The sequence below is a fragment of the Mauremys reevesii genome, linkage group 4, assembly GCF_016161935.1.
Source record: "Mauremys reevesii isolate NIE-2019 linkage group 4, ASM1616193v1, whole genome shotgun sequence".
Classification (NCBI taxonomy): domain Eukaryota; kingdom Metazoa; phylum Chordata; order Testudines; family Geoemydidae; genus Mauremys; species Mauremys reevesii.
In genome coordinates, this window is record NC_052626.1 from 61,454,960 (window position 1) to 61,482,677 (window position 27,718).

The following is a 27,718-nucleotide window of genomic DNA, read 5'->3' on the forward strand; positions in this document are numbered from 1 at the left end:
TTGTTGTAACCTCAATACATATTCTTCGCAACTTAGAGATGTAGGTTTCATTTTTAGAAGGTAAATACTATACATTTTTTAAAGTGAGTTATTTTGAAAACTTTTCAGATTAGTTTTACAGCTATATCAAAAAATAAATGATTGTTTTGGTTATTTCATTTACCAAAGGTAATTGAAGCAGATAGTTCACCTCCCAAAGACTTCATAAATATCTCCAATTCAGCAGGTTAATCATTAATATTTGGAGGATTTTCTTGCCATGCTGTATTAGGAGGAGAACGTCACCAGACAGACATTTAAATTGTTCTATTTAACTAAAACAACAATGTTATGTATTCTGGATTTTTCTTCAACAGCAAACATATAATATTTTAACAAAACAAGCATGTGAATTTTTGAGTTTAGTTAGACATTCAAGTCTTTTTAAAATCAGGTTTGTTTTTGTTAAAATTGTTTTTAACTAAAATAAATTAAATATTTTTAAAAAAATTAAATCAACTATGTCAGCCAGGTCAACATGAGAAACTTAAAATATTGGCTTCTTCAGCTAACTCAGTCGTCTTCACCTTCATTTCTATGTTTGTACATAATTTGGAAAAGAGAAACAAGCTTTCCTGCCTTTTCAGGTCCCAAACGATTTCTCAATTTGGAATCAATTAGTCCAAAGAAAGAAAATATTCTTTCTACACCGGCAGAAGAAACTACTGCTGTTAAAAGTGAGATTATCACTTCAACAGTTTCTGAATCCAAGTGCTTAAGTGACTTCCACCAGTTCACTGGTGTGACTTTCTTTCAAACAGCATCAGCAAACATATATTTCTTGAATGGTTCACACTTAGCTCTGAAGTTTATTGTAGCTGACATTATGGAAGGATGATTGCTGGATGTCCATGTCATAGCCAACTCCTCTTCTTCAGCAGTTAAGATTTGACCCTGGTACTGAGTATTGAGAATATTTGCAAGAAAATGAGCTGGAGATAGTGCTTGTCCCATTCGTCTTTTTAATGCTTGTAATTTAACTCTGTCATTGCATATTTCTCTTTTTAAGATCTCACTTGGTTCCTCCCAAATTTCTACAGCATCAGCAACAAAACAGCTGTTTATCTGCATTTTGTTCAAGGCTACAGAAACAGGCTTCAGAGTACTCAGCATGTGTTCAACATTTTGTCTTAAGTCCAATGTTGAGAACTTTGGCTGTGACAGTGCCATCTATTTTTTCACAATTTTGTTCACAAACTGTCATCAGATTAGGCCACTCTTTGATATCGTGCTCAAAACAGTCCACTACTGTTTTGCCTCGGTCTTCACAGACAAGTCACATTATTGAATCTAATCCTGCAACCTTTACATCCACTGAGGTGAATGTGATTGCTCACATGAGTAAGGGCTACAGTATTGGGACCAGACACTGTAAACAAATCTGCTAAGCATCGTATGCATTTGCTTTCTTACTTAATACATCTTTGCTTTTCACTTTTTGGAGCCTTATTAGCATTTGTTTGTTTATAGGGATTGACTTGGTGTATTTTAATGATCAAGCAGGAAAATATCTGAAATTTTAAGATTTTTTCACCTCTATATATTCTTTACCAAGGGCTGGACAGAGAATCCTTTGTGAGAGAGATTTGGGTAAAGAGGTTTCAAATCAATGAGAGAAGTGATCCTCCAATCATCTCTATCATCATTTCCTTTTTCTGCTTTCTTTTTCACGGTATGATTCAGTAGTTGTGGATTTAAATCTCCAGATTTTTAGTTGTGTTTGTATTTTTCTTTTCCCTGATTCATCTTTGTAGGGCTTGAACTTTAAAAAAGGTGCAATTTGCAGAGGCTTTGAGCTGTCTGAGATTCTCAAAACTGGACTCCAGGTATGGCCTCACCAGCAGGACTCCAGGTGTGGCCCCACCAGTGCCAAAATAGAGGGGAATAATCACTTCCCTCGAGCTGCTGGCAGTGCTCCTACTAATACAGCCCAATAGGCCGTTGACCTTCTTGGCAACGAGGGCACACTGCTGACTTATATCCATCTTCTCGTCCACTGTAATCCCCAAGTTCTTTTCTGCAGAACTGCTGCTTAGCCAGTCGGTCCCCAGCTTGTAGCGGTGCATGGATTCTTCCATCCTAGATGCAGGCCTCTTCACTTATCCTTGTTGAACCTCATCAGATTTCTTTTGGCCCAGTCCTCCAATTTGTCTAGGTCACTCTGGACCCTATCTCTACCCTCCAGCATATCTACCTCTCCCTGCAGCTTAGTGTCATCTGCAAACTTGCTGAGGGTGCAATTACTCCCATCATCCAGATCATTGATATAGATGTTGAACAAAATCAGCCACAGGACCGACTCCTGGGGCACTCCGCTTGATACCGGCTGCCAACTAGACATCAAGCCATTGATCACTACCCATTGAGCCCGACAATCTAGCTAGCTTTTTATCCACCGTATAGTCCGTTTAGCCAATCCATAGTTTTTTAACTTGCTGGCAAGAATACTGTGAGAGACCATATCAAAAGCTTTGCTAAAGTCAAGATATATCACATCCACCTCTTTCCCCATATCCACTGAGCCAATCAGGTTGAATCAGTCAGCAACTGCCACTCTCCAGCTGCCCAGCATTGAAGGCAGCAGTGCAGAAGTAAAGGTGACGTGGTATGGCATTGCCACCCTTACTTCTGCGCTGCTGCTGGCAGGGCACTGCCTTCACAGCTGGGCACCTGGCCAACAGCTACTGTTCTCCGCCTGCCAAGCTCTGAAGGCAGTGCAGAAGTAAGGGTGGCAATACCATGACCACCCCCTAAAATAACCTTGTGACCTCCCTGCAACTCCCATTTGGGTCAGGACCCCCAATTTGAGAAATGCTGGTCTCCCATGAAATCTGTATAGTATAGGATAAAAGCACACAAAAAACCAGAGTTCATGGGGGGAGACCAGATTTCATGATCTGTGACAAGTTTTTTCATGGCCATGAATTTGGTAGGGCCCCATTTATGGCCATGCGTGCACACACGTTACAAATAGAATACTGAAAGCATTCATTTTCCACTATTCAGTAAAAGCCCAGTCCTGCCAGATGCTGAGTACCCCGCTCCTCAAAGAAAGATGCTTAGGACTTCATAGAATAGGGGCATATTATTTCATGTAGCATCCAGTTATCTAAGTGTCATCAACACAGTATGTTTCCATATATAAACTTCATATGCTCAGATCAAGCTGTCAGAACACGTACATGAAAAGAGCAAAACCAACGTGTTACATAGTGCATGTTTTTGCATGCTTTTTGCAGAGACAAATAGCGCTAAGATGATAAGGAAGGGTAGAATTAAAGTAGTTTAATTCTTTTTAAACTTTTTAACTTTCTTGAAAAGTACCATGCAGTCAGCCCACTAGTATGTGTCTGCACTCCTCACTCACCTTCATGTTTTATTGGTTATAGGGTTTTTGTGGGATAAGAGGCACTACTGTTTTGGATCCTTGCTATAACTTTCACTGTGTCTGGGGGGCGGGGAAATGCAAAACATAATCAGGGTATTCTGTTTATTTTACTCTGTTCCAACTTGAAAAACTTCAGTCTATGACTACACTTTCTTTTTGTTCTTAGACTGAATGTACTTGTCTTTTAAAATTCTAAAGTGAGAGGTAAAAGCAGATAAAACTGGGCTGTTTCCCTCTCTGTCCTTCTCCATACTCTCTCAAGTGTTCTCCCTCAACAATCTAACCCCTCTCTCTACTCTTCTTTTTATTGTCTCCCTCTCAAATGAGAGAGCTCTCTTGTAGTCCTTCCCTATCTCCACCATCAGAACCCTCAGCCGTCAGTGACTCTCAGGGTGCTCCTGTTCTGTTTCTCTTAGAGTGGAGCAGCTTTTAGGCTTCATTGCCAGGGAATCTTTGTTCAGCTTCTTCTCCATGTGACTCAGGTAGGAGGATGTAGCAGCAAAGTAAGGAGGGCAGAAAATGGGATGAGGGATGGAGGTTCCCATGGTGATGGAGCTATTGTATGCTGTAACTAAGTAAACCTAAGAATTCCTATCTGATTGTACTTCCTAGTAGCCACAGAGACTTGTTCTTCTCTGATGCAGTACGCCAGACACACTTTTCTTTTCCTCTCTCTCTCCCTTTGGGGAAACTGGTCAGTCCTAGATGTTTAAAACACATTAGAACTGGCCAGTGTTCTGCCTGTTAAACCTGTTTTGTATTCATTTCCCCTCTAATTTCATGATTCTTTACTGTAACCATTAATCTCTGCCAATGTACATTAATCAGATGATTCTTGAAAAACAGTTCAGTACATAAGCTAAACTTTCATTATATGTCACCTCATTAATATCTGTTAAGACTGTCATTGAACCATTCTGGCTACCCTTAATCAAATTGCAAGTTGAGATTTTCGTGCACCACATTCTGTAAGATGTATCCCCGCTACAAAGGTTAAGTTTCTTGTGCTGGTTTTCTTGATCCTTGCATCCCATTTTGAAGACATTTCCCTTCAGCATAACAGTTGTGCCTAAATACGTCCTTGCTGCTTGTTTTGGAGAACCCAGCTGTCTCCTTGCCATCTAGAATCACAGTGATGTTCTTTATGTAGACATTGGGAAAGCTGTAGAAAATATTTTAGTAGCCAGGAGGGTAGTCAGTTTGCATTCACCATCCATGTCAGGAGAAGGGATGCGGGAGCAGAGGGCCATCTAGAGCATTAATTGCAGCTCCATTATGGGGAAGAGGTCCTTCCCCCTCCCCCCGCCCCAAATTGTTTATACCTAAATTATTTTAGACCTTTGTTGCATGTGCAAAAAATATCAGTTCATTACCAGTGTATCTTTTAATAACTGTATATGTTAAACAGGGTTAGTTTTCTTTTTTCTTTTCTGCAGCCCAGGGTCTCCCACAGTTCTGTTCCGGATGGGCTGTGCCTCCTCTCTGAAGATACCATAGGTGGTTCAGCACTGTTGGTAAGCTATGTCACTTAACAATATCTTCTTGTGAAGCCCATCAGAAATTCTTTATCTGGCAAGTGGACCACGTTGGTGGTTCAGTGTCTCCTAACCCCATTTTTTTTAACTGTAATGTTTATTCATTTTTCACGCAGTAGTGAGTTCATTTCAATTTAAATCTCCTCTCCCTAGCTGAGGAGTCACTGGAGTATTGAGGCTCTAACTCTGTGGGTCCTCCCAGTTGAGTACTTCTATAAAGGTCACTTTGTGGGCTCCACCAGAGCATCAGAGAAACCCTGCAGGTATTGAGCCAAGTCTAAGGGGTGATTACAGCTTTTCAAAAGCGTCAGAGGCTGCTACCAGCCAACCCTTGCTCTGCCGGGCACAGAGCTTTGATACTGTGGCTAATCTGGAGATTAGCTTTCGACTAGTCAGGTGTCTCCTCCTTCGGTTTCTCGCCCCATTGTCTCGCACTCTGTCTCTCTGGAGTCAGGTTATTCCCTCTGCATGGCTTGAGGTGCTCCTTCTTCGCAGCATGGCCCTCTGGCCAGGTCACTGTAGTTTTCTCCCTCCAGGATATCAAAGTCCCACTGGATGAATTGTCTCAGGCAGTCTTCTGAGCCACTGCCCAAACTGTGTCTCTTCCCCAGAGGTTGATGGGGAACCCGGGCCTATCCTCTACTGTGGACTGCAGCCCAGGGGGACCCTATCTCTAGCAACCATAGTCTACCCAGTGTCAGACCATGTTGCTGTTTCCCTGGGCTTCTTCCTACTTTCTTCCCTATTTTCTGGCTTCCCTCTGGGCTACCATTGAAACTTCCTCTGCTCCCTGCAGCTCCTTGACCCTTACTCTGGTTCTTGCCAGAGTCTGTATTCCCAGGCAGGATCCCAGGGTTTACTGTGCCCTAGAACTCCTCCTGGTCTCTTGCCAACTCCCCTCCTCTCTAGGGAGTGACTGCAGAGTTCCTTCCTGCAGCCCTTGTTGCTCTCTGCTTCCTGGTACTAAGTTATGTACTGTTATGAGGTGGACATCCCATCACAATCTTGTTATGTTCATTACATGTTTAGGACCCCAAAATTGCTGCAGATAAGACATTAAAATAGTGTGCTGGTTGGCATACTAGGCATTGAGGACATAATCCCAGAGGGAATCCAGGCTCCCTCTACAAGGTTCCTAATGGCATTGTGAGTAGAAAGCAACTGAGAAAATATGCAGAGCACCATCTTAGTCTTCATAGAATATATTTATCAAACTCTACAAAGTAGGTTTTCGGTCTTCTGTGGAGGGCATCCATTGGTAGGAGGGTGTTGCATATTGTGGTGATCTGTTCAGACACATTTTGTACTGGAGGGGAGATACGGGGGTTCCGTTTCTTCTGGTTGTTCCCCCCCCCCCCCTTCTTTGCTCCCTACTCCATAGTTTGACTGTTTGGTGCTTCCCATGTGAGAGAAGCTGGGCTGCAGAAGTGGGAAAAAATTGTTGTTAAATTCCTTTCTACCCTCAATGTCTCCTACAGTTCGATCCTCCTTGGTACAGTAATGACCCGTTGAGAGTTTTTTATTCAACTTTGGGACAACTCTTGTGATGGGACTGCATGAGGGGGCATGTCCAAGTACCATAGCCTAGAAATAGTGCTGAACAGCCTCTGGTGTCTGCAGAAAGGAGGCAAAGCCCAGGCATCACAGAACTGTGGGAGATGCTGCTAGTAGAAGGGAAATTATCAGCTAAGAAATTTTTATTTTTCCTTTTATAAATTGAATCACTTTTTAAATCCACATAATCTGAGGTTTCACTGACAGAAATTCTATGATTGACAATTGGAAGTATTACGCTGCAAGCATCAAGGGGTAGTGTAATTAATAAATGATGGTGTGGTTGCTTTCTGCTGCTGCATCTCAAGTTTGCTGATTAAATGCACAGTTTAGCTTCATCCATGGCCAATTGCCAATATCTTGAGATTTAGTACAACATTTTAATTTTCTTTCCTACCTATCAGTAGCAAGAATTTCTTAAAGCAGATGTGTAGCTCTGCATATTCTGAGTAATAAGAAGTGAATAATAAGTAGCAAGATGGTGACGTAAAAAGTGAGAACTAGTTATTACAGGCCTCACTTTTATATTGTAATAATATTGTATTCTATTCTTTTATTCCATCTGTGGACTGCTATTTTTTGTGATTAAATGTCTTCGTTGGTTTCAGGTAAGTATACAGTTCACAGAAGAGAGGAAGCATCTCAGCATAAAGAAGGAAAGGGCAGACAGAAGGAAAGGAGACAGAAGAGAAGAGCAGGAAGAGAGAGTGAGCTAGGGGTGGTTCAGTGCATTTGAGTGAAATAAAGTTTAGAATGGAGGCATGATTATAGTTTATCCCATTAAGAGAAAGAGTGTTATAGTGTATAAGTAGACTATTGATCATAAATACAAAAAATAAAGACTTTTTTTTTTTGTATTTTGCAAATTGTTTGTTTGTTTTTATATGTCACTAATTACGTGGCTGCCACATCAAACTTCACTATTCCAGCCCTTTAACCATTGGGCCAAAGATTTTCATCTCTGTAGCTGGTGTTCTCGGGTTTTTTTTTTTAAGGTCACTGAGGACATTTGGAGATGACCATATTATTGAGAGTATTTTTTAACATCACATCGTCCATGGTGATTGTCATTATTAAAAACAGCTGTAGGAAAACATTTTAAAGTGAACCTAATTGATTTTTCAATGGGACTTAAGCACCTTAGACACTTAGGTGCTTTGAGAACTTTTACCTATAACATGAACACAGTCTCTTCTTGGAGGGTGAAGGGTGACCCTGCTACGCATTTACTTCCACAATCCTTCAGTAAAAGCAGCAAAGAGTCTTGTGGCACCTTATAGACTAACAGACGTTCATGAGCTTTCGTGGGTGAATACCCACTTCGTCGGATGCATGTAGTGGAAATTTCCAGGGGCAGGTATATATAAGCAAGCAAGAAGCAGGCTATAGATAACGAGGTTAGTTCAGTCAGGGAGGATGAGGCCCTCTTCTAGCAGCTGAGGTGTGAAAACCAAGAGAGGAGAAACTGGTTCTGTAGTTGGCAAGCCATTCACAGTCTTTGTTTAATCCTGAGCTGATGGTGTCAAATTTGCAGATGAACTGAAGCTCAGCAGTTTCTCTTTGAAGTCTGGTCCTGAAGGTTTTTTTGCTGCAGGATGGCCACCTTAAGATCTGCTATTGTGTGGCCAGGAAGGTTGAAGTGTTCTCCTACAGGTTTTTGTATATTGCCGTTCCTAATATCTGATTTGTGTCCATTTATCCTTTTCCATAGAGACTGTCCAGTTTGGCCGATGTACATAGCAGAGGGGCATTGCTGGCATATGATGGCATATATTACATTGGTGGACATGCAGGTGAATGAACCGGTGATGGTGTGGCTGATCTGGTTAGGTCCTGTGATGGTGTCGCTGGTAGTGTAGATGTGTGGGCAGAGTTGGCATCGAGGTTTGTTGCATGGATTGGTTCCTGAGTTAGAGTTACTATGGTGCAGTGTGCAGTTACTGGTGAGAATATGCTTCAGGTTGGCAGGTTGTCTGTGGGCGAGGACTGGCCTGCCACCCAAGGCCTGTGAAAGTGTGGGATCGTTGTCCAGGATGGGTTGTAAATCCCTGATGATGCGCTGGAGGGGTTTTAACTGGGGACTGTATGTGATGGCCAGTGGAGTCCTGTTGGTTTCTTTCTTGGGTTTGTCTTGCAGTAAGAGGCTTCTGGGTACACGTCTGGCTCTGTTGATCTGTTTCCTTATTTCCTTGTGCGGATATTGTAGTTTTGAGAATGCTTGGTGGAGATTTTGTAGGTGTTGGTCTCTGTCTGAGGGGTTAGAGCAGATACTGTTGTACCTCAGTGCTTGGCTGTAGACAATGGATCATGTGGTGTGCCCGGGATGGAAGCTGGAGGCATGAAGGTAGGCATAGCGGTCGGTAGGTTTTCGGTATAGGGTGATGTGAATGTGATCATCACTTATTTGCACCGTGGTGTCTAGGAAGTGGACCTCCCGTGTAGATTGGTCCAGGCTGAGGTTGATGGGGTGGAAGCTGTTGAAATCGTGGTGGAATTTTTCCAGAGTCTCCTTCTCATGGGTCCAGATGATGAAGATGTCATCAGTGTAACGTAGGTAGAGAAGGGGCGTGAGTGGACGAGAGCTGAGGAAGCGTTCTTCCAGGTCAGCCATAAATCCTTCAGTAGTGAGCTTCTCTGTGCCTGACAGCACCAGCAGACTTCCGTGTCCTTTAATTTTCATCCTAGCACATTTTAAAGGGACACTGGCAATTTGAATTTTTTAAATAGACAAATTTCAAAAAATTCAAGTTTTCTGACAAAGCACCTTTTAAATAGTATGTTGTTTAAAAACATTATTATGTCTTTTTCTTCTCAGTGTTTGATATTTATTTTGGAGGGTTTTCCAGTATGTACCAGACATAGTTGGAGCCCACCCATGTTCCTACCCTCCTTATTTTCTTAATGTGCCTGCCTGATAACTATTCGGTTTCATTTTTACTGCCTCTGTCACTGGTTAAACATCCTCTTGCCTGGCATGGAGAAGACCACAGGCACAAGCTGCTTCTGCAGCAGTGTACGAGATTGGTGATAACATGCTAGTGGCATGAGAAAGAAGAGCAGTGGATCATCAATGAGTAAAACTGACTATGCATTAAGTGCTGTTAAATTCACAAAGTAAACAAACAGTGTCTCTCTAGTCTCTGCCAGTTACAGTAATCTTTGGTATTTCCAGCAATCTTCAAAGCTTTGTTTCCTAACGTTATATTGCAATCTATCTTGAGTTTGGAGTGAAACAAAATGTTTGGCCTGAGTTAAGGTGCAGACTTCATGCTTGCTTTTTTAAAAAATTAACTATTTCAGAATGACTGTGAGTACAGTGAGAATGATGAGCCTGTGGACATTGAGACCGTGGAGGAGCTTTCAGAGAAGATTAACATTGCTCGTCTGAAGGCCACAGCTTCCACTATCGGATCTTCCAAACAAAAGTAAGCATCTTTTGTACCAACCAAGAGAACTAAAGTTCTGTTTTACCAGTGAATTGGCATGAAAATGAACTGGTTAAACAAGAGGTTTTAAGAAATTGTAAGACCCCAATTCTATAGTCAGATCTCTCAGCGCAGTGGGACTCCGCATTTACTGACTCAGGGGTCCATTTCTGTCAGATCTTATTGAAGAATTGTGGCCTCTCTGTTTGTTTTTCATTTTAATCAATATGGCCATTAGGATATCTGTCTTATGAGCACTTTATCTTAACAGGGCCAATGGTCTGTCTAATTAGTTACTGAAAATAAGCAGAAATGTCTGAGATTGTTAGTTTGTTTTTTTGCAGCCCCCTTTCTGCTGATCCTCTGTCCTCACTAATAGATATACTGCTGTATCTGAGGGATTGCCCGTTAGTTTCAGGCTGTGGCATTTTGTTGTCTTAGGCTCCATTCCTACAGAAAGAACAGAGCAGGGCATTGTTGACTTCGTTGAGAGACCAGCACCTTAGTGACAGACTGTTTTATCTACTTTTAAAATCCACCTTGGTTTGTTCATTCTTTGTTGCTGCTGTTACTTTTAAATGAAAGGCACAGACCAAAAAAAGCTCATTTACGGTGTATAAAGGTGGCCTCAGATGTTTTCCTTTATTTCTTTTGGTTTGCTACATTAGGAATATCAGACTCTGAATTCCCTCTGTTTGCTGAAGGATTTTGGCAAGATCTTTGAAGAACCTGGATGGTGGTATCGCACATCTCAAAACATTTCCTTTCCTCTTTTGAGAGGTACGGCTTATGTTTCAGCCTCAGACAGTGATGTGACCATTCTCTAAACATTGCCAAAATCTTTCAGTAAAAACAGGGAAGTGAAGATACGATTTTACTAAATGTGAATATTTCTAATGTTTAAAAAAATCTTAAGAGTAGATATTTGGGGTCCATATTTTTATGTCATAAGATAGTAGTAATAAGCCAGAAATACTGTTTTTTTGCTCTATAGTCCACCTGTAGCCTATGCATTACTGAGATTGCTACTGGCAGACATTGGCAGATTTTATTATCTTTGTTGACACATGGAGAAGTATAAGCTTGCCATTTTGCCCTACAAGGTAATTTTACAGTTTTGAAACAGATTTGTCTAAAGTCTGTGGTGTCCAGAATGGAGCCCACTCTTGGAGCAGCACTGGCAGCAGTATACCACCTCCATCTAGTTGCAAGGAAAATTCATTTCAAGGGATAAGCATGGATAATTCTAAGGCTGTTGAGAATGTAGTTAATGAGAATAGAATACATGAAATGAGCGATGTTGGGAAAAATTTCATGCATCTCTTCCAGGCACCGTATTCATAATCATTCGGATGAGAAGGTGGCAGACAAGTCTACTAAGGTATATGTTTACTCTTCTTTTTCCTCTTAGTGTCAAACTGGGTAGGAGCCTAATTCCAAAGCCCATTCATTTTAAAAGAGAGACTGCCATTGACTTCAATGGCCTTTGGATCAGGGCTTAAATTTGAACAGTAAGAAATAACTGCCTTCACTGCCATTGCATCTTATTAACTCTTAAGATGTCTTAGATTTCCTGTTTGTGGCACATGCAATTTGCAGTGAAAATGCATATCATGTATCAAATGGAGAATTATGGTTTTTGTGTCTGGGAATGGAGTATAGGGCTTATAAACACAACTGCTGCTGTCAAAAGGAAACTGGATTGCTGGAAATGATAGCTTAGTTTAAATGGCCTACACTTTGGCAAAATTAATGTGATCTCACAAAGATCTTTTGATCCAAAGACCATCAAACTCAAAAAGAGTCTTTTCATAGACTCAAAATCACCTCAAAAATTTAGACTAACTTCCTATTGCTTGAAGAGGCCTGTAAGGAGTACAGTATTGCTTCACAGGTTAAAATAATAGAATACATACTGCACCTGTCAGAGTAACAAAATAACAGACCTACCAGCCTAGAGTGAGGAGAGGAGTAATTCATGCCTGAGCATGATGGATGGCAGCTGATTTAATCAGAGACTGCTTTGTGATACATTTTTAATTTAGTTGTAATCATAGAATGAAGTGATTAGTATCTTAAATTTTAATTTGCTTATTAACTTCCCCCCACAATCTTATCTAAAGTGCCTTCTTGTCCCCTTCCCTCCATATTCACTCACTTAAATATGAATGAAATTGGCTTAACTGCAAGGAAAATTAATGTGTTTTGTTTGATGGTTTTCAAAGTTTACTGGTTTTTTGAGAGGTTAGACAAAAGTTAGGTTTTGGAGAGAGGAGGTTACAAGTGTGTTATATAATATTAAAGTCAAGCCTGTCTTAAGTGCACAGTCTGTCTTATGTGAAGATATATAATGTATCCATACATGAAAAGCTGTTATCTTCTGAATGCCTTTGAGTGGAAAGGGTTTTTTTTATTTTTAGAAAAATAATTGGCTTTATATAATAATTTGGCTGTGTAGTAACATATAACCTTTGATTGGAGAAGAACAGTTAATTTGGTTTGTTTGAAGGGAATAAAAACATTTTTGCCGAATCAGTTCAACAGTAATGGGATCACTGTCTGTCTATAATGCTGTATCTATTGGGTTTCCGGGATATCCCCCCCCCCCCAGCCTAAGGGGAGGATCTGCAGGTCCTCAGAAACCCACTAATTGTGGGGGACAACTAATAAAAGAACAGGGACAGGAGTACGGTCAAAGGGTCATAAGAAGGGAGCCTGACGGGGACACCGAGCAGAGAACCCCGGACAGCGCCCACTGCTCCTCGAAGGCGTCAAGGGAGCCAGCGGACGCCGCCCAGAGGAACTCCGCCCGTAGACGTGAACGGACTAAGGATCGGAAACAAGCCCCACAGTCGCAGGAGTCTCCATTGGCCAACCGCCTCTCCCTGGTCGCGTAGATGGCCATTTTAGCCAGGGCGAGGAGGAGGTTGACCAGGAGGTCCCGCGACTTTGTGGGGCCACGGATAGGGAGTGCATGGAGAAGGAGGTGAGGGGAAAAGTGCAGCCAGAAATGCAACAGGATATTGGTGAGGAGCCGGTATAGGGGCTGCAACCTGGCGCACTCTAAGTAAACGTGCACCAGGGTCTCCCTCACACTGCAGAATGGGCAGGTGTCCGGGACGGGGTAAACCGCGCCAAGTACACACCCATGCTCACGGCCCCATGGAGGAGCTGCCAACTGATATCCCCGGCGGGCCTCGGGACCAGAGTGGAGTAGAGTCTGGCCCACCAGGGCTCCTCACCCTCCAGAGGTGGCAGGAGGTCCCGCCACTTGGTGTCGGGGCGGGACACGAGGGTGAGGAAGTGAAGGGTGTGGAGCACGAGCGTGTAGAGATGCTTCTTTGGCGCGGTTTGGAAACGGACCAGCTGCAGATAGCGCAGCCGGCTGGCGGAGAAGGGGCCGGGGGGCTGGTCGGGTCCACGGGGCAGGGGCCCGATGAAAAGGTCTGGAGGGCTCGGGGTGGGGGGTGGGCGGGGTGTGCCTCACGCAGGACCCGGTCGAGGTAGGCCCGAGCAGCGGGCGGCAAAGCGACCTTCACCTCCTGCAGTACGCGCCAGGGAGTACAAGGTCTGGAGAGCCCCATATGCCAAGCGAGCATCAGGGGATCCAGCCAGTCTCCCTGGTCGTAGTCCAGGAGGTCTCCGACTCTGGTAGCTTCCTCCAGGACCAACCTCTGGCGCACCACGGGGGACTCCGCCACCTGCACACGGAGCTGGGGGTTGTGTAGCAGGGGCTCCGCGAGGAGATCCGCCCCCTCGGTGGCTGCCACGGACCTGGTCGCGGAGAACAGCTTCCAGGTCAGGAGGAGGTCCTGGTAGAAGACCGGCAGCCCGGAGAGGTCTCACGGAAGACCCCTCGGATTGAGATAAAGGAGCTGCTGGTCGTATTGGAGCCCTCGGAAGCGTCGCAGGAAGGCGTGCGCCAGGGCTCTCCACGCCGGACTACCCGCACCATAAAGGAGTCTCTGCAGTGCCTGGAGGCGGAAGACGTGGACCTGAGTGCGTAGGCACTTCAGGCCCTGTCCTCCCTCCTCCAGGGGCAGGTGGAGCACCCCTGCAGGGACCCAGTGCAGTCCTGGCCAAAAGAACTCCAGAACCACCTTCCGGAGGTCGGCCAAGAACACTAGGGCCGGGACCAGGGTGTTGAGCCAGTACCAGAGCATGGACAGGACCAGTTGATTGAGCACCAGTGCCCTCCCTCGGAGGGAAAGGCACCGGAGGAGTCCTGTCCATTTCCGGAGCCGCTCCGCCACCCTGCCCTGCAAACTGTGCCAGTTCTCCGGCGGAGACGGATGCGTGGCAGAAAGGTAAACGCCGAGATAGAGCAGCGGACCCGCGCTCCACCGGATGGCCTGAAGCGTGGGTGGGAGGGAGCTCGCCTGCCACCTGTCCCCGACCACCAGGCCAGAGCTCTTGACCCAGTTGACCCGGGCGGAGGAGGCCGCCAAGTACACGGCCTGGCAGGCCTCCACCCGCGCCAAGTCGCCCGGGTCCTGGACCACGAGGAGCACATCGTCGGCGTATGCCGATAGGACCAGCGGCAGCTCCGGCTCCCGAAGCACCAACCCCGTCAACCTCCTGCGGAGGAGACAGAGGAAGTGCTTGATCGCCAGGGCATACAGCTGGCCCGAGAGGGGGCACCCCCGCCGCACTCCCCACCTGAAGCTGACCGGCTCGGTCAGGGTCCAGTTGAGCCTGACCAGACACTCTGCAGGGTTGCTGGACCTTCACCTTCATTGGTGACTCTGATATTCTGGCCCCCTTTCATTATATTCCACATATCCTGTAGTGTTTTATGCTTTCAAGAATCTTCAGATTTCATTAAGATCTTCTAGCTAAACAGCAGAGTTTTATTCAATAGTGATGTGACTTACATAGAAATGTGTCTTAATGACTCTGTAAATCAGGCTTGCATTTTTTTCCCCTTGAGTTAGTTTTTGATTTGAAATAGTCACATGGTTTCTTTTCCAACAGAAACCCCAGTTCTGGAACAGAAAACAGAAGAATGAGGCAGAGGCCTTTGCTCATTACCGCCAAACACACACAGCAAATGAACGCCGACGTCGCAATGAAATGAGGGATCTTTTTGAAAAGCTGAAAAGAGCTCTGGGACTGCATAGCCTTCCGAAGGTCTCCAAGTGCTACATCCTCAAACAGGTAGGCATTTTACAGCCCAAGCTCATCTGGAGAAAAATTCCTTTAATGTGGGGCAAAACTGACATCAGGTCTTTGAAAAACAGTATAGTGATATGAAAAATATTTTAGTGGTGAGAGTAGAAATTCTGTTCTCCTGAGTGCAATTATTTCACAATGGGGAGAAATGGGTTAATTCAAGAGCAAAATTTTAGGGTTGTGAATTTAACTCTGGAAAGTAACTGCCAGTGTGCCTTGGCAATTTTAAATTGTACAACCAGACAGTTTTGATCTATAATGAAGATAAATCTCCCTAATGTAAGAAGAGAGAGCCCTTGGTGAAATATTTTATTTCAGCATAGCATTTAGATACAAAACTGTAAATGAAAGGAAAAAAAACGCACATAATGAAGAGCCGTAAATAATTATGCTCATCTGTACATTGCATTCCTAGGGCTGTGTCAACTACTTGCTAGACATAGATGTATGGAAAATAGATCCTGTCACACTCACTTGATATCTTTTTTTGATGTTTTGGTTGATAGAGTGTTGTTGTAATATATGTACGCTTCTGTAAAGGCATTTGATTTGGTACTACATGACATTTTGATTAAAAAAATGAGAGAGATGTAAAATGAACATGGCATACATTAAATGAATTAAAAGCTGGCTAACTGATAGGAATCAAAATGTAATTGTAAGTAGGGACTCATCATCAAATGGCTGTGTTTCTAGGGGGATCCTGTGGGGATGGGTTCTTAGCCCTGTGTTGTTTAACATTTTTATTAATGATCTGGAGGAAAACATAAAATCATCACTGATGAGGATTGCAGGTAAGACAAAAATTGGGGAGTGGTAAATAATGAAAAGGACATGTCACTGCTACAGAGTGATCTGGATCACTTGGCAAACTGGGCGCAAGCAAACAATATGCAATATGATAGTGCTAAATGTAAATGTTTACATCTAGTAACAAAGAATGTAGGCCATACTTACAGGATGGGGAACTCTGTCCTGGGAAGCAGTGACTGGAAAAGATTTGGAAGTCATGGTAGATAATCTGCTGAACATTAGCTCCCAGTGTGATACTGTGGCCAAAAGAGCTAATGTAATCTTTGGATGCATAAATGGGAAATCTGAAATAGGGTAGCGAGGTTATTTTACCTCTGTATTTGGCACCAGCGAAAGTGCTGCTGGAATAGTGTGTCCAGTTCTGGTGTCCACAGTTCAAGAAGGATGTTGATAAATTGGACAGGGTTCAGAGGGGAGCCAGGAAAATGATTAAAGGATTAGAAAATATGCTTTATAGTGATAGACTAAAGAAAGCTCAATCCATTTAATTTAACAAAGAAAAGGTTAAGGGGTGACTTGATGAGTGTAAAGTACCTGCACAGTACAAATATTTAATATTGGGTCTAGCAGAGAAATGTATATCATGATCCAGTGACTGGAAGGTGAAGTAAGACACATTCAGACTGGAAATACAGTATAAATTTTAACAGCGAGAGTAATTAATCACTGGAACAATTTACCAAGAAATGTGATGGATTTTCCATCACTGACAATTTTTACATCAAGAGTGGGTGTTTTTCTGAAATACATGATCTAGGAATTATTTTGGGGCAGTTCAGTAGCTTTTGTTATACAGGTTAGACTAGATGTGACACTAGATGTGCATAAACATGAAGTGGAAGAAACCAAGATTCATCCTATTTCAATTGCATTCAGAGAAACATTACAACATGTGGTGACTGAACTTTCTTCTTCTGTCTCCTGATTTCTTAAAATAATGATGGAAAATGTCTGTAGGGAGACTTTCAAAATGCCTTTTTGACTGGGAAAGGAGAACTACTTATTTCTGCGTAGTATGCATTAGCTTGGTCTCTAAACTGGTATTCTGACATGCTTTAGGCCTACGAAGAGATCCAGGGGTTGACTGATCAGGCAGATAAACTGATTGGGCAGAAGAACTTACTGACTCGCAAACAAGACATTCTGATCCGTAAAGTATCCACACTTTCAGGTGAGGTAGTTTATGGGGACATAGTGGTTGGAATAGTGAAAGAAAGTACTTGAGGGAGTGGGGTGGCCATTAGTGGATGTATACAGAGGTGGTAGAATGTGCAGATTTGAGATTTAGGGTCAGCTCCTCAAAGGTACATAGGTGCCTAACTCCCATTAAATATCTTTGAGAATCTGGCCCATGGATTCTAAGAAAGAAGACGACTGATTTGGGAATTGGGGTGTATCTGTGATAATAAAAGGTACAGTGTCATAAACATAGAAAAGGAAGTATTTATTTCTTCAAGCAGTAAGGGCCAAAGATTCTAAAGTGGATCTTCAGCTCATATGCAGCTTTGAGGACAGAATTCAGACCTGTCAATCACTGGCTCAGGGAAACAACCCTCCTGCTGAAGAGACCCGCTACTTTTGTTTCACCTCCACAGGTAAAGGAAGTGTGGCCATACCTTCCTGCTGCAGAGCTTTAGGATCTTAGTATCCAATGCACCGGGGATATCCAGAGAGAAGAATATTTCACTTTCTCCAGAAATAGAGTTTTGTCCACAGAGCCTTTCTCCTATATCCTCAACAGCAACACAGGGCTTCAACTTTGGACATCAGTCTGGTGCTAATTCCTTTCATGACATCCTTTCAACCTTCCAAGGGATCTGTTTCTATACTATCACTCTGTCTGCTGGCTTTTATGGTACTAGCTGCATCAGCCAGATGGGATATGGAATTAGCACTGTCCTGAGAATACAAGTATTGCATATTCCATGCTGACCTGGTTCTCAGGATGATCCTGATATTCATCTAGGCATGTAAAGTCAACTTCATATTTCATAAGTTATGGGTGATAGGACTAAAGTCCTTCTGTCCCAAACCATTGTGTCTCGTGGAAAAGCTGTGGCACATGGGATGTCCACCTAGCACAAAAAAAGTATCTAGACAAATCTTAAAACGTTAAAGCAATCAGGCTCAGTATTTGCAGTCTATCTTTTGGGTGTAAGCAGGGAGGAGAGTGAGTGATTGTTTTTCAGAATCTTACATGTCTAGGTGGATCAGGTGGCATATACTTGAGCCACATGAGGCAAAGAATTTGTCTTTTAGTGAACTCTGGTCACATTCCGTAAATGCAGTCCATGCCTCTAGATGGAGACATACTGTTCTTAAGAAGAAATCTGCAAGACACCCTCCTGGTCCTTTATAATATGCTTCAAAGCTGGGAGATAAGCCTCCCCTGCTGCTGTAGTTGGAAGGATGGTATTGATTATATAGTACCTCTGTCATTTGGGAAACAGCCTGTGTACAGTTACATGTAGTGTAGTTGTAGCTGTGTCGATCTGCTCTGTGTGGCTCAAAAGCTTGTGTTTCTCACCAACAGAAGTTGTCCAATAAAAGATATTACCTCACCACTTTGTCTTTCTGTGTAGAGTTATGTCAGTTTTAATCATATATTAAGCTAAATTCTCGCCATACATACACATTGTTGATAAAATCCCTTTGTACAGTCTGTTGATCTTACTGTTCTGAGTAATATTAAAATTTATATGAGCTTACTCTAAAATTTCCTTTCTTTGAATAGTAAGATCTACAGCTCTGAACAACTTTGGGTAAGATGAGGGATCCCCATTCATAGCTAAGTAAATAATGTTTTCATGCCCAGCTGTCTGCGTATTCATAGTTAAGGACAACACAGTTTTCATTGTAGCTGTGAAAGTTCTCAACTGGCAACCTGTCCGTCAGGGAGGGACATATATCCCTGAGCCATTGATTGTTAGGTCTGAGTTTTGTCTATCAAAGGTGCAGACAGGCTGAAGACCTATTTTAAGATCTAATGTTTCTCCTTGAAGAAAGGAAATTTTGGGTAAATGTTGATACGTTTTCTTGTTTCTGTGGTGTGCTCTAGACTGTTCTTTGGAGATTGAAGGAGGTTTACTGCCCCTCCCCGCCAAAAAAAAATTTGCATTGGGACTAACCTGCTGGATCTGCATGGTTCCATTCCAAGTCCTGGAAGCAAATAGAATCTGAGAACATGCTGACTCTCTGTCTCTGCTAATCTTTCTGTAGGTAAGACAGAAGAGGTGGTCCTGAAGAAGCTAGAATACATTTATGCCAAACAGAAAGCAGTAGAAGCACAAAAGAAGAGGAAACAAGTTGAGCCAGAGGAGCTTGTTGTGTCCCCCAAGCCCAGCAGACAGCAAGAAGAATCCTCCACTTCCTCCAAAGAGCTGGGACAAATGATTGTGACAAATAGGCGGGGGAAGCCACTAATACTCGCCAGGAAAGGAGGCCAGGCCGCTGGTAGGCTAGGAAAGATATCTGTTTGGTCTAGTTGCAAAGGGAAAAAATGTATAATTGGACATCTTGGGGGGGGGGGGGGGAATAGCAGCCTGCTTTGTGTAGCCATCTTGCTATAAATTTATTAATTTAGTACAAAGTAAAGGTGAAGTATTAAAACAAGAATGTTTGTGGATGTTATGTATATTGTACGTTTTATGGTACAGTCTAAGAAGGTCTGGCAGTTTAAAACACATTAACTTCTTCTGCGATTGGCTATGTGGGGACTGAGGTCTGCACATGTGGAAATTAAGGTAATCTGAGTTTGCCTGTTACTAGCTGATTGTAGCCAAGAAAATTGTCCAAATTGAACAAAGTGGGCTGAGGACACCAGCATTGATATTCACCCAAAAGAGAACTGCTGTCAGCTAGTAAGTTTGTATTGGTTAAAGGCCTTTTGGCACGCAGTGTCAGAAATATCACTTACAGTGTATGATTTATATTGGTGTTTTTATACAGTCGAGACCACATCCTCTCCTATTACATTAACTACTGCCAGCCTAGTAATGACTCCACAAGGGCAGGTGCTTACACTGAAGAGCCCCCTGATGCCAGGACAGGTAGCCGCTGTTCCTTCCACACTCCTGCAAGCTGAGCTAAAGCCTCAAGTTGCCAGTAACACAGTGACAACACAGCCAGGTAAAGTCGCATGATAGCAGGTTTATTGGGAGATGAGAATTGATATTGAATCTGTATCTCTGTTCATTTATGCACTTCTGTTTATAAAATAATAATTTTTCCTGTAAGAAGGTGTGTGCCTCACCAGTAGTGTCCTTTATATAATTCTTTCTGTATTCTCACAACTTCACTGAGTGTGGTGGATCCTTACTGAAATATATCTGTTATATAACACAGAGATACTTGATTATGCAGTCAAAATGTTAATCAAGTCAATTGAGCTATTTGTTTTTATCATCAGGTAAATGGAATCTATTGTTGAATGTTAGTATTTCCAAAGGAAAGAGAGAGGAAAAATATCTGAAATGTGTAGAAGGGAGAGTATCAGGCTGATCTGTATTAGAAATAGAACAATCAGATAACCATTTCTTAGACCGCTTTCAGATGGTAGTATAGTATCAGATACAGCATGGAGCTAAGTGCTGTATTTTCTGTTTTTGAGCCAGTATCTAAAAAAGAATTGCTTTTCTTCCCAAATAAGGTATTGCATCCGTGATGATTCAGCTACCAGGCTCAACAGTTCCTGTCCAAGTGAAAGGCATCCTCACTAACTCAGCCATTCCCATTACGTTGTCAACCATTGCCAGTAACCCAGTGCCCCCCGCTGTAGGAACAGCTACAGAAGCTGCTTCAGGTAAGTTCTTCATTTACAAATCCTTATGTTTGGGAGTATGAAAAGCTCTCTTTGCAAATATTTAGGTTCAGCTTTTCCTCAGGATAGTAAATAACATTGCATCTCACCTTCACAGTTTTGTAGCTGTCAGTAAAATTATGTGCAGGGATGGAGGGGGCATTTATTTAACCTCCTATTCAGCAGCACTTAAGGTTTGAGCCATCTTGGAACTCTCATGTCTGACACTATTAAAGCTGAAACATTTGACAGAAGTATTGTGCATGGGGTTTAAGCAGAAGATAGTGGATGTTTATATTAGTAGAGCTTCCTGATCCAGTGCATAGAACTCCAAGAAGAGGCCACTCACCATCTTACTGGAGATACCTGTATAATAGGGCATATGGAGCTAAGGAGGAAAGGAAAAGGTTAGTTTCAGATGTAGGGCTGGGGAAAATCTGACTACCGTGTTTGGGACCTGTTTTGGAATCCAAAGCACATGCTACCAGTAAGTGAGTATATAGGGTCCCTGAAATATGCAGGATCATGGTGAGAGACAAAACATGCAGGAAACATAATTTTCAAGTGTACAATAAATTATTGTGAAAATACAGTGGTATTTCTTGATGGCAGTGACCATTACATGGCTTTCACCAATCCACTTTAGAAAATTCCTCTTCTCTGAAGAAGCTCTGGAAAAGGAGAGGCTGATAAACTTAGCTTAGTGAATGATGGCAGTAATTCCACTAATAATTAGAATGAACTAATAATTATTCTGAAAAGTAATGTGGAAGTGACACTTCTTCACAGGCCTTCTCTGTAGTAGTTATAGCTACTGACTTCAGGGCAAATAAATAAACGTATTGCTTTTACTTCTGCTTCTGGAGAGCAAGCACAGCTAAGGGACAGTGTGTGAGAATTTTCTGTGTTGTGTATCACCAGAAGAATTGTTTGCTAAATTCCAATCAGTTTTGCTTGTGTCAATCAACTGAAAGCAGGAGGAATTGCACACATGGCATTGAGGGACATAGCTTGAAGATACAGGGTTACACAGGTGTACCTGAGGGCTGAATTTTGTCTACAGAACTCTTACTACTAGTAGTCAGCTGACAGATGGGAAAAGATCCTAAGATGAGTATGCAGGGGCTGGCCTTAGGGGGGAAAATCTCTATCAAACATGCTCAACTGAAAAACAAAAACAAAAATTCTGCAGACAATAGACATCATGGGATTTCATGTTATTTATGACTCACTCTTCAGAGTGGATTGAATGTTCAGTTTGTAGGGGAAAAAAAAGAAGGTACAAACAGCTCAAGACTGTGTATTTGGGCAGATGCTTTACACTCTTTGTAGGGGTGATTTGTTGGGGGGAAAGATGATGTGGGAGGGGGCAGATTGTCTCCAGCTTCAGTCACCATTGATCTTGATGGGTTTTGCTTTGTTTGGTTTTGCAGAGAGTGAAGATTCATTCATGATGCCAAAGATTGTTAATGTGACATCACTGGCTGCTGAAGGGGGTGTGAATTTAAACCTGAATAGAAACAAGAATTCTCATGTAACCCAAGGTGCTGGTGCCCAGACATCTGAGCCGTCTCTGAAAGCAGGATCTCATGAAAGTAGGCGGAATGAGGACATCCTTTCAGAAGAAAAAAACAAGGCATCTCCTGGAGACAGCTGTGGAGATGGGAGAAGTGCCACAGGGCCCACACAAATTTTCCTTGAAAATAAAGACAACGGCTTTCCACAGATTCGGAATGTACCCAGTGTGAAGGACTCCTCAGAGTCCTTTGCTAAAAAGTCTTGCATTGGAGAGTTTCTTGGAAGCCAGGGGAGGAGGAAAGAGACTGATCAGGGAGGGGAAAGGTTGAAGCCAAAGGATTCTCCATTCTGCAAGCTGCAGGTTAAAGATCTCAAAGACTCCAGGATAGAAATGGAACTGAGGAAGGTAGCCTCTGCAATAGAGGAAGCAGAACTAGACCCAAGTGAGTTACTGGGCAGCATTGAGGAGAGTGATGACACTGATGAAACCCTCACTTCACTTCTCAATGAAATTGCCTTTCTCAATCAGCAGCTGAACGATGACACTTCTGGCATGTCAGAGCTGCCTGGTACCCTGAGCTCAGAGTTTTCTCCAGAAGACTCCGAAACACGGAGGGGAACTGCCAGTGACCTGACCACTGCAGATGGAGCCTCCTTCCAGTTTGGTCATTTGGGTAGCAGTTTCAAGGGCCTTTCTGAAGTTCGAGAGAGTAGTGGCTCCATAAGCCCCCTCCTGCTTCACCTGGAAGATGATGACCTTACTGATGGTGAGAGGAACTCTGCAGAGCCTTCATCTCAAGCAGATATTTTAAAGATAGTGATAGGCTCTGAAATGAAGGACTCACTTGCCAACCTCTCAGTAACTGGTGGCGTAAGTGATAAAACCTTAGATCCCCAGGCAGAGACCAATGTGTCTCCTCCAATCCTGCAGATGAAAACTAATCTAGAAGCTGGTAACACTGACACACTGTGGAGGCCTATGCCCAAACTGGCACCACTTGGGTTAAAAATTGCAAATCTTCCGTTAGACTCAGAAGGGCAGAGTACCAAGGTAATGCCAGTATTGGCACCTGTAGTTGCAAAACTGCCACCCATTGGTTTAAAAACTAAATTACCTTCAACTGAGCTGGAAGGACAGGACAGCAAAATAATGCCCACATTAGCATCTGTGGTTGCAAAATTGAACAGTATTGGGACCTTGCCTTCAAATTCTGCAGGCAAATGAATGCTTGGATATTTCAGAGACTGAAAGGAAAATCTGGAGCAATTTGGACTATGAAAGGAATTGGTATCTTGAGTTTTAACATCTTCCCTTGTCTCCAGACATTTGTTCCTGTATCTCTGTAAAGAAAATATGGTATCAGTGCACTCTTCTGACTGAGGGCAGGCCCCAAGCTGAGAAATCAATGCTATGAAACTTTAATTGTGCTAACATAAATTTTACCTCACTACTGTGTTCTGGATGTTTATCCCCCAGAAAGAAAGATGATGATGTATTACCATTGCTGGGCATATGGTATCCTTCCAACAGTGGGTCCTTCACAAAGAGTTTATGAAACTAGAGGTCTGATGGACCCAGGCCACTGAGAGATTCATACCCTAACAGAGATGCAGTTATTTCTGGATGAGGAGAAATCAGGAGTACTAGCATTTTACCAGCCAAATTAACTATCTATGCAGAAGCAGGGGTGTTCACATCTGCAGTTTGTGCACAGCCCACAAAATGTAATGAGCTTGTGTAAATGAGATTGGAGCAAGCTTGTTCAAACTGGGTGCCCTGGGTGGAGGAAAGGGAGATTGAAGATAGATTTCCCAGAATGCTAATGTCAAAAATTTCCATTCTTCAGTGAGTGAGAATTATCTTCCTGCTCCAACTCTCTCTAGTTAGTTTCTACCTACATCATTTCCATATGAAATCTTAAACTCCCATTTTAAGGTGAAGAAGGAAATGTTTATAGTGATGATTGCAACACCCCAGTGTTGGTTTTTTTAGTTAGCTAATTTAAAAAAGATAAAACCTTGCAATGTTCTTCCTTGAGCATCCTGGGAATGAGACAGCATCCAGAACGAACAGATTCAGACAGGAGAAATCCATCTGGGTACCAAATTGCTAACTCTTTAAAAGCATCGCTGAGGTAGTTTGAGTGTCATTTGTCTCCATTCTCCTCTCTTTCCTTCCCTGTTTCCTCCCTTCCTCGTGGTTCTTGAAGACATATACATCTCGAATACATTTACAGGCAGTGACCCTTTCAGGATTATTGGGACATGAAAGTGTGTGTGTGTGCGCGCGCGGGTCCTTCCAAACCATCCATTTCTTAATGAATTCAGGAAAGGTACTCAGAGGTTCTCATTGCATTTATGCAAGATGTGTATAGCAAAAAAACAAACAATGCTCATTACCAGGGAAATAGGGCAGTATTTGAATCACAAGATGTATTTTTTATTCTCTTCTGCCACCACTTATTCAATAAACTGTAGTTACTCTTCACTGTTAAGCTGTTGGAAGTGAAGGGCCTGCAGACTGTAAAGATATTTATATTTTTGTACACAATTTTTGTTTTCTTAGTTTCCTTGAAGAATGAAATTTTCAGTCTAGAAGAGACGATTTGGTAATGAGTGTATAAATGATTTTTTTTCCTATCTAGTTTGTAAATAATAGGAATTATGGTGGACTTCAGGGGCTTCTTAGGTGCTCCTCAAAAGTGAAAATCACTGCTGTGAAAATTGTGTCGAATCTGGGAAACGGCGCATTTTGCCTTTCCTGCATAATTGTATTTAGGAATGTAATCCCTGCTCTTAATGCCTCAGCAGCAGCAATTGGGATTCCACATGCCCCCAGTGCTCGCGCCCCTGCCCCCCCATGATGCACTATTGCAGGAGCTTTCATCTCTCCCAGCGCCAGGGCTGTGTCTGTGTGTCTGACATTCACATGCATGCGCTGTAAGTGATGTTCTTCCACTCTTCAGAAGCAGTGGCAAACTCTACATTTAGTGCAGAAGTATGCCCTATACAGTAAGCTGCAGCTTCTGGACCTGTGTCTAGAATGGCTGTGTCACTGGGTATGTATATCTTGTGTTCTTTCCTTTTCTTTGTTACAATTTTCTATTGGGCTGCAAAGCAAAGAGAGCGGTCTTAAGCTGGGTATGCATAAGGTTGCTCCAGACTCTGTGTAATGGAAGTGTCTTCACCTTGGGATTCTACAAGGCATGTTTGAAAACAGTTGGACAGGTGTGTATCATTTCTACTGCCTTTGCATATTTTACAGTTTAACCTCAGTTTGTGTCATAAATGCTAATCTCCTTCCTGCACTAAAGGGTTGAAGAAGAGGGTATGGGTTAGTATGAGAGTCATGCAAAGCCTTATAGATATCATTCAATGCCTTAGAAAAGGGAACTAGCCTATAAATACATGTTTACACCTACTCCTTAGACATTAGAGGCTAGATCCGAACCTCATTTACACCAGTATTAATCTGGAGTAACTATATTGATCTCAGTTGAGTTACACCAGATTTACACTGATGTACCTGAGAATTTGGCCTTGGGTATTTTAAATTGGCTGCAGTTGCTTATCATTCTGCCCAAAACAATTTGATTTGCCATTAAATTCAACTCCTCGCTGTGTGAAACAGCCATCAGCATTGCACTGATGGTGCCACACACAAAAAAACCACTAAATTTCCTCTCTGTCTCCTATCGCTTCTTGATCCAAAATGGCTGCTGTTCACTTAAGTGTTAAAATTAAGTGTGCATTAATCCATGTCTGTACATTAAGAAAAATATGCCTTTCACATTTCATAGGGCACAGATAGCATTAAAGTCACTCAAACACTCTTTTAAAATAACCCTTCCTGCCTTGAGGGGCAAGGTGATGGAAAATGCCTAGCTATACATTTACTGTTTGGCAGTGAGCAATCAGGAATTCCTGCTGTAACAAAAGCATATTGTTGAGATAAAAGCTGACCTGCCTGATGCCAGAAAACTATCAGTAAGTCAGCCAAGAACAGACCCCGAAGTCAAAAGAACCAATAGGGGCACAGCCAAGAAAGGTTTTGGCAGGTTCTGCCTAGCAACAAAGCCCCTTTGAAAAGCTCATTCGCCTTTGCTTTTCCTAACCCTCACATGTCATCTTTGCATTTCACTATCATTTAAAATGTCAAATCCCCTCTCACCCACAGCCCCAAAATCAATTGGTTTGGAAAAAACCTTTTGGAAATTATGCCCACTATTTTTAAGAGTCAGTAATGCAAGAATGTGTTACTTTTGTAGCGAGTGGGTTTTGGAATCAGGAGAACAATAGAAACCCCTGCAAGGAGCACGTTCTCACTAGACCAAGAGTCCTGGAAATTTTGTTTGGTTTTTTAGACAGGTCTGTAAATAGACAAAATGTTTTTAAGAATATAATGCAATGTCAGATTTAGCTTTTTTCCTTTTATATATTAAAAATATATCTTTCCCTCTTTTCAGCTTTTGAAAAATTGATATTTTTGTAGAAATCTAACAGTACAGGACTGTTCAATGACTGTATGTGAGAGAGAGGAAGTGTAAAACTAAAATAAACCAATCAAGTTCAACCAGGAACTGGCTTTGGAAGCTTTTATTATTGGGAGGGAGGGAGGGAAGGAGAATGGGATGAATAATAAAGTATTAATTGTCTTGGTGGTGGCAGGTGAAATTGCACAATCAAGCAGAACTAGAAATATTTAGTCTTTCTAAATATAGTTTGCACTCTGTATTTATTTTATATGTATTGCGCTAACGCCTGAGAGCGCCAGTCATGGATCAGGTGCTGTACAAACACAGAACAAAAAGATAGTCCCTCTCCCAAAGAGCTTAATTTTAATCTCTCTGCTTCTCCAATAAATCAAAAACAAATATCAGCTTCTCATGTAAAAGAGGGGAGTGTTTTTTTGTTAGTGGGGAGTCTTCAAGATTTGATCAGACAGTTTCCAAGGAGGCTTTGCTTCTCTACTGTTGTGTTTTACTGCAGTGGCACAGTTACTGACGTACACATTTGAGCATTTTTTTCCAACTGCATCAAAAACAATTTAAAAACAAATGGTTTGGGGTGAGAGATTGTGAGACTAGAGCAAGAATATAAGCAGGCGGAACGCTGATGCTCTTTTTTAGGGTCTATTTTCAGTTGTTTTGACTGTTTTGTCTTGCTGGCATGGATAGATGCATTAATGGCCGGCTTCTCCATTGCAGCAGCAAAACCATCGGCAATAATAGTCTATCCTCAGCGAGGAGTGCCTACATTTTATGGCATTTAAGTGCAGCAAAAGCAGCTTTTCAGAAGCCCAAAGACTACTACATTTATATATGCAAGTTAAAAACACACACTACTTATCAAACACAAGAAAATGAATAAACTGGAAAGATGTACTGTCTCTTACTTTTCTCTTTTTCTGTCTTATCAATTTTTACTATTACTGCATTTTATCTCAGTGCTCTTTTCTGTCTCATCTGTTGTTTAC

The 27,718-nt window shown here is 42.4% G+C and overlaps 1 protein-coding gene across 8 annotated transcripts in view; it reads left to right on the forward strand.

Moving 5' to 3' along the window:
• MGA (MAX dimerization protein MGA) overlaps nucleotides 1–26,815 on the forward strand; it is a 90,363-nt gene extending 63,548 nt beyond the window's left edge. For 5 of the 8 annotated variants that reach the window (XM_039538132.1, XM_039538138.1, XM_039538139.1 and 2 more), the window contains 10 exons: nucleotides 4,864–4,941; nucleotides 7,125–7,223; nucleotides 9,817–9,941; nucleotides 11,271–11,322; nucleotides 14,916–15,098; nucleotides 16,986–17,097; nucleotides 19,146–19,379; nucleotides 19,875–20,054; nucleotides 20,575–20,727; nucleotides 22,158–26,815. In XM_039538132.1, coding sequence (XP_039394066.1) covers nucleotides 4,864–4,941; nucleotides 7,125–7,223; nucleotides 9,817–9,941; nucleotides 11,271–11,322; nucleotides 14,916–15,098; nucleotides 16,986–17,097; nucleotides 19,146–19,379; nucleotides 19,875–20,054; nucleotides 20,575–20,727; nucleotides 22,158–23,467 — 2,526 coding nt within the window. In that variant the 3' untranslated portion in view covers nucleotides 23,468–26,815. The remainder of the gene's footprint in view (nucleotides 1–4,863; nucleotides 4,942–7,124; nucleotides 7,224–9,816; nucleotides 9,942–11,270; nucleotides 11,323–14,915; nucleotides 15,099–16,985; nucleotides 17,098–19,145; nucleotides 19,380–19,874; nucleotides 20,055–20,574; nucleotides 20,728–22,157) is intronic. The other 3 variants (XM_039538134.1, XM_039538135.1, XM_039538136.1) reach the window with 3 other exon arrangements.
• The last annotated feature ends 903 nt before the right edge of the window (nucleotides 26,816–27,718 follow it).